A 12636-nucleotide genomic window follows, 5' to 3' on the forward strand; every position below is an offset into this window, starting at 1 on the left:
GACACACCGGCCTTGCCCCAGCAGCTAATTTAAGCTCAGCGGCCCAGGTAACTCCCTGAATTCATAGGGTTCTAATCTAGGTTTAATCATTCTTTGTAAAAGGAGTTTCCTCACACCCAAACCCTTCCCTCCCACAAGGGATTGTTGTCAGTCTCATGGCTGGAAGATGACCAAGTCTTATAAACCACAGAGTGCTCTAGCCACACAAGGGGTCATTATTGTCATTATTACTAATGTAAAGTGCCTCTCCAGCAAGGGCCACCGACACTAAATGCTCAGAGTCAGGAGGAGAGTTGAGGGAACAGGGGTAGTGGCGAAGGTTCTATGCTGATGTCATCTGCAGCCCAGCCCTGGGCCTTGGAACATGGCCTTCCTTCTCCCTCTGTGCCCTCTGGCTTCTCTTGTCTGTCTTACTTGTAAGCCTTCTCCCCAAGGCTCTCATCCTACTTTTTTTTAACCTGGGTGATCTTCAAGACATCAGTTCCCCCTTCTGTAAGATGAAGGGTTGGACCAGATGATCTCTGAGGTCCCCATCAGCTCTAGAGTAATGATCTTAAAATGTGATTTCCCTCATGGGGCCTCAGTTTCCCCATCTGGAAAATGAGATTGGATTAGGTGTGTGTAACTTTCCTTCCAAGTCCTTTCACTTTCCTGGGCATCAGTAAAATGCAGAAGGATGGATGAGATGGCTTCTGAAGATCCTTTCAGCTCTAGAGCTAGGACCTTCTATTCCTCCTTCCTGCCCATCTAGCTTCTCTCTGTGTCTCTCTGGCTCTATTTCTTTGTCTCTTTCTGTCTCTGGCTCTCCTTTTTCTCTGTTTCTGTGTCTATTTTTTGTCTCTCTGTCTTTTTCTGTCTCTGGCTCTGTCTCTTTTTGTCTGTTTTTCCCCCTCTGTCTTTTTCTCTGTCTGTCTCCGTCTCTCTCCTTTTTCCGTCTCATTGTTTTCCTCCTTTTCTGCTTTTAGGAAGGAGTGGGGCCTGGAACCCTTTCTTCCTCCCTCCCTCCTACAGAGCATCAAAGAGAAAAACCTTCGGAAATCACTCTCCCAGCAACTGAAGGCACATCAAGCCCATCCCCCCAGCGGCACCAAGGTACCCAGGGCAGGCTGGCCTCCAAGGCCTCTGGGCTGCCAGGTGTGGCTTTGGAGGTGGACTTAGGGATGCTACTTCCCTGGGTGCATTTCCTTCAGGAGACACATTCGTTTTGCACAGTCACTCCAAAAAGCCAGGCCCCTGAAGCAAAGGGAATACCCATTCCTTCGGCGGTCTTGGCACAAAGAGAAGCCCCATAGGGCCTGGACAACTGCAGGAAAGTGGCCCTTCACCTGAGGCATATGGGGAGAGGAGCTGGGTTGGAGGCAGAGAGCCCGGAATACGAATAAGTGTGTCTGTTGGCTAGCCGTGGCCCTTGGGGCGGGCAGGCCTGACCGGGATATTCTGGCCATCCGGAAAGCACTGGGCACTAGGAGATAGAGAGGCGGGAGAATGGGGCGTCAAGGGGCCGAAGAGACTTGGCCGATGTCACTCTCTGCTTTGGAGCCTGGCGCCCCACTTGGGCGAGTCTTTACTTCGCCCATCCCACATTAACCTCCTCTCTCCCGAGGCCCAGCAGTCACGGGGCTTGTTATTCTGTAGGGTTCCCAGATGCAGGCAAAGCTTCAATATCTTCGGATTCTGAACGAACTTCCCACCTTCACAGGCGTCCTGTTCAACACTGTGGGCCTGGTGAGTGGGGGGCGAGGTTAGGGGTGGCGGGGGGGGGTGTGCCGGGGGAGATGGCAGAAGGGATTTTCCCTCCCGCGTTCTGGGTGCCTCCGTCCAGGCCCAACAAGTCCGGGGCGGCCCCCTAAGGACGGAGCCCCGGCTAGCTGATGTCATACTACGTTCTGTTTCATCTGGCACGCCGGGCTTGGGAGCTTGCCACGTTCCCAGAGCGTGCTGGTTAGAGACCATTGAGCGAGGTGTTGACAGGAAGCTGATGACAACATATAGGAAAAGGGAGCAACATAGAGCTAGGCCTCGGTAGGTCTAGGAAGCCTTCAATGCCACTTAGCTGAAGTGACCTTTCCCAAGGGCGTGGCCCTATGAATGCCTAAGCAAGTGGCTACTGATCCGATCCCTTGCCCCCCAAAGCATCTCCTGTGCTAGGCTACCCTCAGTCAGTCCCGATTCAAGGTGTCCATGATTCTTTCAAAGAAGCAAATGTATCTGAGGGGCTGAGGTGGGGGGGATGGAACACGTTAAGCCATGATCAGCCATTCCCTTCTCAGAAACGAGTTTAGCAGATTAGTTCCCAGCAGGGCCCTGAGGGATTGGGACTCAGGATGGGACAGGTAAGTTTGAATGGGGGGAAGTTCTGGATGCGATGCTGCATGGGAGGACACGACCCCTGCACAAGGGCACTAACAGGAGGGGAACCGGGTGGGCGGGGCGCCAAAGCAGGGGTGGGAGGCCCTGAAGACAGGCTTTGCCCCCTTCATTATTTGGGTCAGCCAGGCTGGGGGTCACCACAGGCCTAAATGGTTACAATCTCTGGAGCCACATTTCTGGGACGAAGGGAAGGAAGGGGCCAGGGAGACATCCGAGACCTGAACGGTCTCATGGAGAATATGAGGATGGGCCTGGGACTTCCTAGCTAGACTCACCTTGTGGTGGAATGGTCAAACCAGCCCTTCTTCCCAGCTACCCTCTGGGCCTGGCAACAAGAACCACTAGAGTCAGCCCACCCTGCCCTTCTCCAGCAGAGCTGCCCCACAGCCCCTCTTCATGTCTCCTTCCTCTTCATGTCTTCCCGCTTCCTCTACCCCTGGCTGTGAATGATCTGAATGCATGTGCCTGGGGTCGCCCGCCCGGCAGGACGAGAAACATTCTGCCACAACCCTCCTGGTGGGGCCCCGGCATGGCATCAGCCACGTGATTGATCTCAAGACCAATCTCACCACTGTGCTGTCCGAGTTCAGCAAAATCAGCAAGATCCAGCTGTTCCAGGAGAACCAAGGCGTAGCCCGGGTAGAGACCAGCATCTTAGACGCTAAGGTGAGCGCTCGGGAGGCGAAGCAACAGCGTTCTGTTTGAATCAAGCCTTAGGGATCTGGTATCGCTCATGGAAGCGGCCCTAGGACGGCAGTTTCAGACTCCCTCCCTGTCCTGACAGATGCCCCCACAAGGGGCGCATCATTTGCTGGGGTCAGGGACAAGAAGTGTGTGGAACTGTAAGAGTGTAGGTAAAATGACCCGGTGACCCATCTTCAGAGGTCTCTCCCTTCCTGGGGCTCCCCTGCCATCAGCACTTTTTAATTGCTTCTCCCCCACCCCATATGTTAGGCATTGTGCACAAAGAGCTTCCAGTCTCAACAAACTTAATTAGGAGGCACTTAATTAGGAGAGAAGCTTCCGGAGCTTGAGTGGAACTCTATCCATTACTGATTCACCATTGACTCATGGGAGGCAGGCAGACGCTCTGTAAGAAGCGCCGGCTTGGAAGTCACAGGCTCTGGCTGTACCCAGATCAGCCTTTACATCTCTAATACTGAGTCATTCGACAAGTGCCAAGCTTTGTACAAAGGGATTCAAAGACAAGAGTGAAATCCTCCCCACCATTACCTGCCATTGGGGGGGGGGGAACAATACTTAAAAATTAAATAGATCTAAAGTGATTTTCAGGGAGACTCTTCCCATAGGAGGTGAGCTTTGAAAGAAGCCAGTCCCCAATGGGCAAGAGGGAAGGTGGAGCGCATTTTAGGCAAGGGGGACAGCTTATGCAAAGGCCCGGAGGTGGGAAATGGAAGGTTGAGTGTGATGACCATCATTCTAGTCTAGTTTTGCTGGCACTTATTATATGTGAAGTAGACCTAGTTACAATTAGTCTGGAAAGGTAAGCAGGCATGGAAGAGTCACCAAAGCCAACAGGAAGGTTGTATTTGATCTAGGAGGCAAGAGGGAGCCCTACAGCAATTTTGGGGGGCAGACTAATGATGTAGTCAGAGCTAAACTTCAGGAAGATCCCTTTGCTGACTGGCTGGAGAGGGGATTTTGGAGAAAGGACAAACTGGAGCCAGAGACAGAAACCATTGTAATGATAGTCGGGGAGATAATGCAGTTCTGAACTAAATGGAGGCAGTGTTAGTGGAGAGAAGGGGATGGATGCGATATGTATCATGCAGATAGGAGAACCCTGCTAAGAAGTGCTTAGCATAGTGCCTGGCACATAGTAGGTGCTATATAAATGCTAGGTGGCTTTTAGGTGGTGTAGCGGTCCTGGAATTGGGAAGATGAGTTCAAAACCATCCTTAGACAGCTGCATGACCCTGGGCAAGTCACTTCACCTTTGCCTCAGTTTCTTCATCTGTAAAATGGAATAATAATAGTATCTTACCTCCCAAAGTTGTTGTGACGATAAAATGACATAGTTGTAAAGAGCTGCCTTAAAGAAAAGTCACTTGATTTATCAGAGCAGAACAAGCTGTAATAAAAGAGACAAGCAGTATCTCCTATGCATAGACAAGATCTTGTGAGATTTCTTGATATACCTCAGCTACTATCTATCTGTGCGACTTTAGCCACACATCTAGGTTTGGCCTAGATGGCTTCTGAACCTCCTCAGGATCCGGGATCTTTTGAGCCCTTGCAGCCACAGAAATAACTTTGTTCAGTGATTTATCAGCATATAGTAAGCACTTAGCAAATGTCAACTGACTGACTAATTACTCATATTAATTGAGGCAGAGAAACAGACAATCCTGCATGCCCCCAAAATCATGGAGAATGGCAGTGCAAGGTCCAACAGAAAAGACTCCCCATAGACAAGGTCTTCCAGATGTCCCTTCAACGTGCTCAGCATGTTTGCTAACCCTAAAATTCATCTTGTGACACGTGAGATCATTGTGTGTTACAAAGCCACCCAAGATATAGATCTGACCATGTGACTGTCCTCAGAAATCTTCAATGGCTCCCTATTTCCCTAAGATCAAATACAAAATCATTTTTGCATCTAAAGCTCTTCCCAATCTCGCTTCTCCCTATGATTTCAGTCTTATCTCATGACTCCTCTTCTTCATTCACTGTTCTAGTTAAACTAGCCTACCATATCTTCCCTATAAATAGCGTTGCACTTTCCCCCTCCACTCTTTTGCCTTTTAAAATCCCTGCCTTCTACAATCCCTCCCAGTTGTCGGTGAAATCTCTCCATTTATACGGTCATTATTACTTCCTCTCGTACAAGTTGAATACCTCCAGGAGAATGGCAGCTCCTCCAAAACAGGCATTACTTCATCCTTGCACACAGTAGGCACTTAATACTTGTCTGTTCGTTGAGATTAAATGCTATATCACCAAGAATCACAGAATTAAAATTACCAGTTGCTGAATTAGATATCACCGATCAAGCCTTCTACCAAGCAGAATTTTCTCCACTGCTGTTCCCCATGTTCTTGAAATGTTTTACATAGGAGATTATATTCGAAATTGGTGTTTCACTTAAACTGTCATGAGTAACTATTTGATAAGGAGATTGAGTGGGCTCTTTTGGCCTTCTCATTGACACCATTGCTTTCCGCTGATTAAACTTGTGTAGGAAATGGTAACAATCGGAATCAGGTTTTTTTCTTTATCCATTTCCCATTTTTTCAGCCTATTCTGGTTAACCCAAATGGCAATTCAGACACACTCGGTGACAGGTGAAATTGACTTGTGCTCAGGAAATGACCTGAAATTGAGCATTCTGGAAATATAGGACGAGGAAAGGAAAGGCCGGTTATGTAGCGAGTGACAACAAGCAAGGGGAAAAAAAGGAAACAAGCATTTATACAGTGCTTACTATATGCCAGCCACTGGGATACAATATAGGCCAAAAAACAGCCAGTACCTGGCCCTGAGGAGATTATATTCAAATGGGGGAAAGCAATACATGCTCAAAAAAAAAACAAAAAACCCTGAAAAGTGAGGAAAAGGGAAGAAATAAGGAATGAAAGTATCTGACACAGAGACAGAGTTTTGAGGTGCAGAAAGTCAGCTCTTTCTTCAGCCAAGTCACTTTTTCATTCAGTAGACATTGGCTGGCTAAGTCAGGAACACCGGATTTGAAGGCAGAAGATATAGATTTTGTCTTTGGGCAAGTCCACTGAATTCTCCTGGTTTCCCCATCCTTGCACAAAGTGCTTCTACACACATATCATCCTTATCTTGGAAATGATTTAGTCTTTTTTTATTAATTTTTTTTTATCTTCCAAAACATATGCATGGACAATTCTTCAACATTAGCCCTTGTGAAATCCTGTGTTCCCCCCACCTCCAATTCCTCCTGCCCTCCTCTAGCTGGCAGGTAGTCCAATATATGTTAAACATGGGAGAAATATATGTTAAATCCAATATATAGACACATATTTATACAATTATCGTGCCACACAAGAGAAAAAGTGAAGCAAAATAAAATGCAAGCAAACAACAACAAAAAGAATCTCTGCTTTTTGGAAGCAGAACAGTTTCCCTAAAGGCTTTTTAAAATAGCTTTTGATTTATGGGTAATTTTTCAGCATTGACCCTTCTGTTCCAACTTTTCCCCTCTTTCCCCCCACCCCCTCCCTAGATGGCAGGTAGTCCAATATATGTTAAATATGTTAAAGTATATGAATAATTTAGTCTTGTGTTATCTTCTTCCCAGCCTCTGGTCCTGCTGATGGAATGGCCCGAAGCCACCAACTTCGCCTGCCTGATTGCGGGGTACTGCCGTCTCCTGTTGGATTCGAGGAAAATGATGTTCTCCAAGACTCCCAGCCAGCCTCCTCCATCTTCAATGAACAAGGCAGGTAGGGCTCAGCCTCCGTTGTATGTGTGCCATGGCGCGGGTCCAATGGTATGGGGGCTGTGGCTGCCTCAGTGTCTTAGAGTCATCTCCCTGGGTTTCCCACCTGTCAAAGATGGACTGCCCTGGGCTGCCTGGACACAGCCTGGTGTCTTTGTTGAATGAAGTAGGTCCGCAGACCCTTTGACCATCATTCTCTGGGGCTTCTTGGTCATGGTAATCTACATGTTACCTACTGGGAAAATAGTCATTTGGCAATTTGATGAACCATGTTAAGAATGACATGAACTGATATGGAGTAAAGTGAGCAAACCAGAGGAATAACATATAATAATCTACAACGACTATAATACTGTTTGCCTAGTATAAGAGATTATGTGGTGATATAGAAAGAGAACTACACTTGCAATCAGTTTCTTCATCTGTAAAATGGGTTTACCAATGAGTTACTTATACAACCCACCTTGTGGTTTCATTATAAACAAAAAACTTGCGATTTGTAATGTGCTATAGAAATTATAATTGCCATGCGACTGTGTGGGATGGGGAGGGATGATTTCTGGGGATGCCACCTTCTCAATCAACACATCAAAAGGAGGGACTGTAGCAAAGCAGCCAGGTTTTTAACCTGCCCATGAATGAGTGTGCTTCTTTGCAGGTGAACCTCCTCTAAACTGGCCGTCATCCCCATTGAGCCCCAGCCATGCACACAACAACCCTGTGCAGAGCTTAAGGTAGAAAGACATAGTCCTGCCCAGCAAAAGAGCATCTGACATTATTAACAAACCCACAAAATGCTTGGCAGATCAGAGAGGTACAAACAACCCCGTCACCCTTGTGATTCTACTTGAGATAAAACCGTTCAGAGGAAAGGCCACACACCTAATCTGGGCCTTCAAACAGGCCGTTGAAGCCGAACACTTAGATGAGCAATTGGTGGATTTGATTTGGGCTTTTGGGGATTTGATTCAGACTTCTCACAGGGGCCCAAACCAGGAATCCGCACAGTTTGGGCCTGTGGAAAGATAGGTTGGTGCAGCTAGGAATCAGGCCGACCGTTTTAGAAAAGAATGTGGAATCCTACCCAAAAAGTCGCTGAACTGTTGATAACTTTGGGCCCAGTGTTGCCACTATTGGCACGTATCCCCAAAGAGATTAAAAATGGAAGGGAAAGTTCAGTCTACACCGACATATTCTAAGCAGCACTTTTTAACGGTAATAAATTGAGTGCCCATCACTGAGGATATCAATCAATGGCCGAACAAACTATGGTATATAAATACAGTGGAATATTATTATGTAGTCAGAAATGCAGAGGAAGTTTCAGAGCAGGAAGTGCCATCTCCATTGGCTATGTGACCCTGGGTAAGTTATTTAACTCTTCAGTGCCCATACACGGCAGAACCCATGCCGCCAGAGGTTCCTTACACCAATGAAATCACAGATCTAGATCCAAGCGAGAAATGGGGAGTTGGAGAACCATGTAAGAATGATATGAACTGATACAAAGTGAAGTGAGCAGAACCAGGGGAATGCTATCTATTAATATACAATGACAGAAATAAAGTACAGAAGATTTTGTACAGAATATTAAATGGAAGCCGCACTCTGAGTAAGTGAAATTTCATCTTGATCCCAGAGCACAGAGAATGAACCATTCTTCGTTTTCGCCTCAGAAAGCTGAGGGATTTCAGGGTCATATGTACACCGTCGGAATCGGAATTGGGCATTTGTTGAATTGAGTGTTCTTGATGAATGTTTGAAATGTGTTCCAAAGGAGGGTTCGGTTCCAGGGAAGAGTTGAGGGATGGGAGGGAGGGTCAGGCTAAGAATCAGAATTGATTGTGATGGTAAAACAGGACATCAGGAAAGATAAGACAATCTTTCAAAAATGGAAGGAAATACACCTCTGAATAGTCCATGCCCCTTCTCCATAAGCCATTGAAAAGTGGCCCCAAATTCTTAGGCTCTGCACTGAACCCTCCTCTGGAGTTGATGACGCCATCTTTTCCTAATCTTCCTCTGCCATGGAGATATCCACCATGGGGCACGATGCCTCAGGAGCAGTCCACAGTATCTTGGCCTCCAGACAATTGTACGGATCCATTTTCCTTCTCAAAGCCCAATAGTCTATTTACCTTCAGATATCTCTGGTCTTTTCACTTTGAGGAAGGCAAGCAGACTCCTTGATGATGTTATTGACTGGTTGAGTTGGTTTTGAGTCTATAAAGGGCAGTCTCCTGAAGCTTCTCTAGCAAAAGCTGAGCATCTTCTCAGTGGATTCTCTGTGTTGTTCCATTGGTCTAGCCTCTGCCTCACTCAGACTGTGAGAGCTCTCCTGGCCTTGCACTTGGATATTCTCAAGCTCATTGGAGAAGAGTCAGTGTTGTCTCTTTGGATCTTCCCTTGTGGTGCTGGGCAGATTTGATGCTTCTTTGCCACCCTGTGTACCAAGGCTGTGGCGTGTCCCTCTCTAATGCCTATGGCCTTCCTAGGTGACGTCAAGTTCTCATCCATAAAACCCAAATGTGGTTGGCAGTAGGTACTTGCTGACACAGTACTCTTGAAGGGAGAAAGACTCAAGGTCAAAATCTGCCTGCGATACTGTGTGAATCTGGGAAAGTTACTTATCCTCTCTCAACCTCAGCTCCCCATCTGTAAAATGAGGTTAATAGTAGCACCCACCTCACAGGCTCGTGGTGAGGATTCAGGGAGAAATTATGTGTAAAATGTCACATAAAGCACCGTACCGCTGCTATTAGTTATTGTTACATGGGTGACCATCACTCTACAGAGGCTTTAGGCCCCGCACAAGCTACGGAAATCCATGTCTTAGGTATCTTTTATAAAATGACTGGGATATAATTGTTACTTGAGATACACTTTCTGGCATAGCAGGACCCTCAATATCTTCTTTCCTGTCACTTCCACATGAGTTCCTGTGAATAAGTGGAAAGGGATGGCTTAAGTTGTTCAGGACCCTGGCTGATACATGACAGTTCTGCCTCTATTTCTCAATGCTGCTTTATGAGATGGCACTTTCTAATAAACCCAAGGCCAATTCTGCTCCTGTGTGTACTCAGCACATAATAGACAGAAATCCAGCTAACCCACATTCATAGTTATTCGATAAGCATCTATTCCGGGCCTGCTGTATGCCAGGCACTGTGTAAGCACTGTGTTAAGTGCTTGGAACCCAATACGGTTCAGTTCTCTGAGAGCCCTTTGCTGATGCTTGCCCCCCAACTCTCACCCTCACCCCCACTCATGCCCCTCTGAGAGGAGCAATTCTGCCCATCACTTCAGTCCTCGGCAACTCCAGAACTTGAATCTGTTATGCAAAGTAATCTCTCCTTTTCTCTCTGTGGCCCTTTCAGAAGGAGCTGTCTCTTTGCCACTTAACAATCCCTCTCTCTCTCTCTCTCTCTCTCTCTCTCTCTCTCTCTCTCTCTCTCTCTCTCTCTCTCTCTCTCTCTCTCTCTCTCTCTCTCCCCCCCCCCCACTGCCCTATCCTCAAAGACATCCACTGTCCTTAATAGTTCATCATGTCCAAACCACGCTCCTCTCTGCTTAAGCATGCCCACATATCCTTATTGGCCGTCCATCTGCTTTGGCCGATTTGTCTCCCTGCTGTCCGTATGCAGACCCCAACGCAGCTAATTGGCATGGAGGATAGAGCCCTGGACTTGAGTTCAGATCCTGCCTCATAAGCTGTATGACCTTGAGCAAACTAATCTTTCTTGCTTCAGTTTCCTCACCTGTCAGATGAGGGCATGGGACTCAGTGGCTTCTAAAACAGGTCTGCTTAACCTTGTTAGTGGCAGAGACCCCTTTGGCAGATTGGTGAAATCTGTAAAACATTTGTAAACATTTTTTAAATTCATAATTGAAGAAAATACTAATTTAGATTATAATTTAAAATAACTAAAGTTAGAGATTGGTTGAAAACTTAGAAGTCCTTTTTTTTTCCTTCCCAAGCTCACAAATGCCCTAAAATCTAGACACAGATCTCCACATTAAAAACCCTACTGGCCGTTCCAATTCAAAATCTGTGATGTTGATGCTAGATTTGGAGGCAGGAAGACTGAGATTCAAATACCATCCCTGAGAGACCCTAGGCAAATCACTTAAAGTTCCCTGGGCCTCAGTTTTCTCCTCTGGAAAATTGGACTAGAGGGCCCCCTAAGGTCCATTCCGGCTCTGCGTCTCAGATTCTCTGATCTGATGATGACACTTTGGCCACAAGTCTCTGAAGCATCTTTTTCATACACAACTCAAATTCCCAGAAGGCCTCTTCTCCCTCCTGCTGCAAAGTATTGGTCAATTAGACATAAACTTACTGTACAATCTCCCACTTTCCTAAATTGGGTACTTGGTCATGTCAGGATTCTGCAGTTTCAGGACACAAATGAACTCGAATATGGGGCTCCTGAGACTTTTCATGGGCTTCCTCCATTTTTTTTATCGTGAGTCCTTTATTACCATTGCTGTATTACTCTAGTCTAGCGATGTGCTGTAGGCAGGACTCAAACACTCCACCCCGAAGAATTAAGATTGTCCCCTCGAGAAGAATCTTGATTTCCCTTAGTGGATCTCTTGTATTTGCACCAACAGACCTACATTGATATCGCTCCGAAGGTGCTATTCTTTCTCCCAGTCCATGCTTTGTGATCTCTTCTGCTTCCCTCTTTGTGGCTGCATGCTGGGGGTGGAAGAGGGAAGTCAAGTAATTCATTCCCGGACATCTTCAAGCTTTAAACTCTTTGAGGATACAAAATGTACCCTTACTCCAAATTGCTAAGTTGGAGACGTTGTTCTGTCGTCCTTCCTGATCACTCTCGGCAGGCCCTTTTCATATCTTCATCTCAGTATCTCAGATACCACTAAAATGAACCGTAACCGTCCTAGTTAGCTCGTGCAGACCAATTTTCCAGCGGTTCCAGTGTGTAGCAATGGGTGCTACGTTAGCCCAGTTCTATTGCCATGTATCATGACAATCCAAGTACTTAACAACAGCTGCCTGTCACTGACATTGCGCACACATCATTTGCACTTTATATGCCATTGGATAAAAGGTTTAGGGAAACAGCAATTGGTCTGTTCAGGAAAAGTGCCATTGGACAACGACCAACACTGTCAGTTGTATCTTATAGAACAGAAAAAAGACAGAAAAAATCTTCAGGGAACCAGCAATGCCAAATGAACTAGGCTCAGTATGGCCTAATAATCAAACAGCTGATGGAGAGAGAGAGAGAGAGAGAGAGAGAGAGAGAGAGAGAGAGAGAGAGAGAGAGAGAGAGAGGAGAGAGAGAGAGGAGAAAGACAGAGAGAGAGAAAGAGAGAGAGAAAGAAGAGAGAGAGAGAGAGAGAGAGAGAGAGAGGAGAAGACAGAGAGAGAGAAAGACAGAGAGAGAGAGAGACCCAGAGAGAGAGAGAGAGAGAGAGAGAGAGAGAGAGAGAGAGAGAGAGAGAGAGAGGAGAAAAGACAGAGAGAGAGAAAGACAGAGAGAGAGAGAGACCCAGAGAGAGAGAGAGAGAGAGAGAGAGAGAGAGAGAGAGAGACCGAGAGAGAGAGAGAGAGAGAGAGAGAGAGAGAGAGAGAGAGAGAGAGACCAGAGAGAGGGAGGGATAGAGAGACAGACAAAGACACAGAGAGAAAAACACACACAGAGGGATAGAGAGACACAGAGACAAAAAGACAAAGAAAGAGAGAGACAGAGACCCAGACAGATAGACATAGAGAATGAGACAGAGAAGCAGAAAGAGACTGAGAAAGGACACAGAGACAGAGATAAAGATGGAGAGACAGAGAGAGAGATCAAAACAGAGAAAGAGAG

At 46.6% G+C, this 12636-nt stretch overlaps 1 protein-coding gene across 1 annotated transcript in view; it reads left to right on the forward strand.

The window, feature by feature from the left end:
• FRMPD3 (FERM and PDZ domain containing 3) overlaps positions 1-12636 on the forward strand; it is a 103734-nt gene that overhangs the window by 76390 nt on the left and 14708 nt on the right. Inside the window, exons 9-12 of the mRNA XM_074278394.1 lie at positions 966-1092; positions 1636-1725; positions 2857-3036; positions 6659-6803. Of these exons, the coding sequence (XP_074134495.1) occupies positions 966-1092; positions 1636-1725; positions 2857-3036; positions 6659-6803 (542 nt within the window). The remainder of the gene's footprint in view (positions 1-965; positions 1093-1635; positions 1726-2856; positions 3037-6658; positions 6804-12636) is intronic.

Source organism: Sminthopsis crassicaudata, chromosome X (assembly GCF_048593235.1).
Source record: "Sminthopsis crassicaudata isolate SCR6 chromosome X, ASM4859323v1, whole genome shotgun sequence".
NCBI classification, from domain to species: Eukaryota; Metazoa; Chordata; class Mammalia; order Dasyuromorphia; family Dasyuridae; genus Sminthopsis; species Sminthopsis crassicaudata.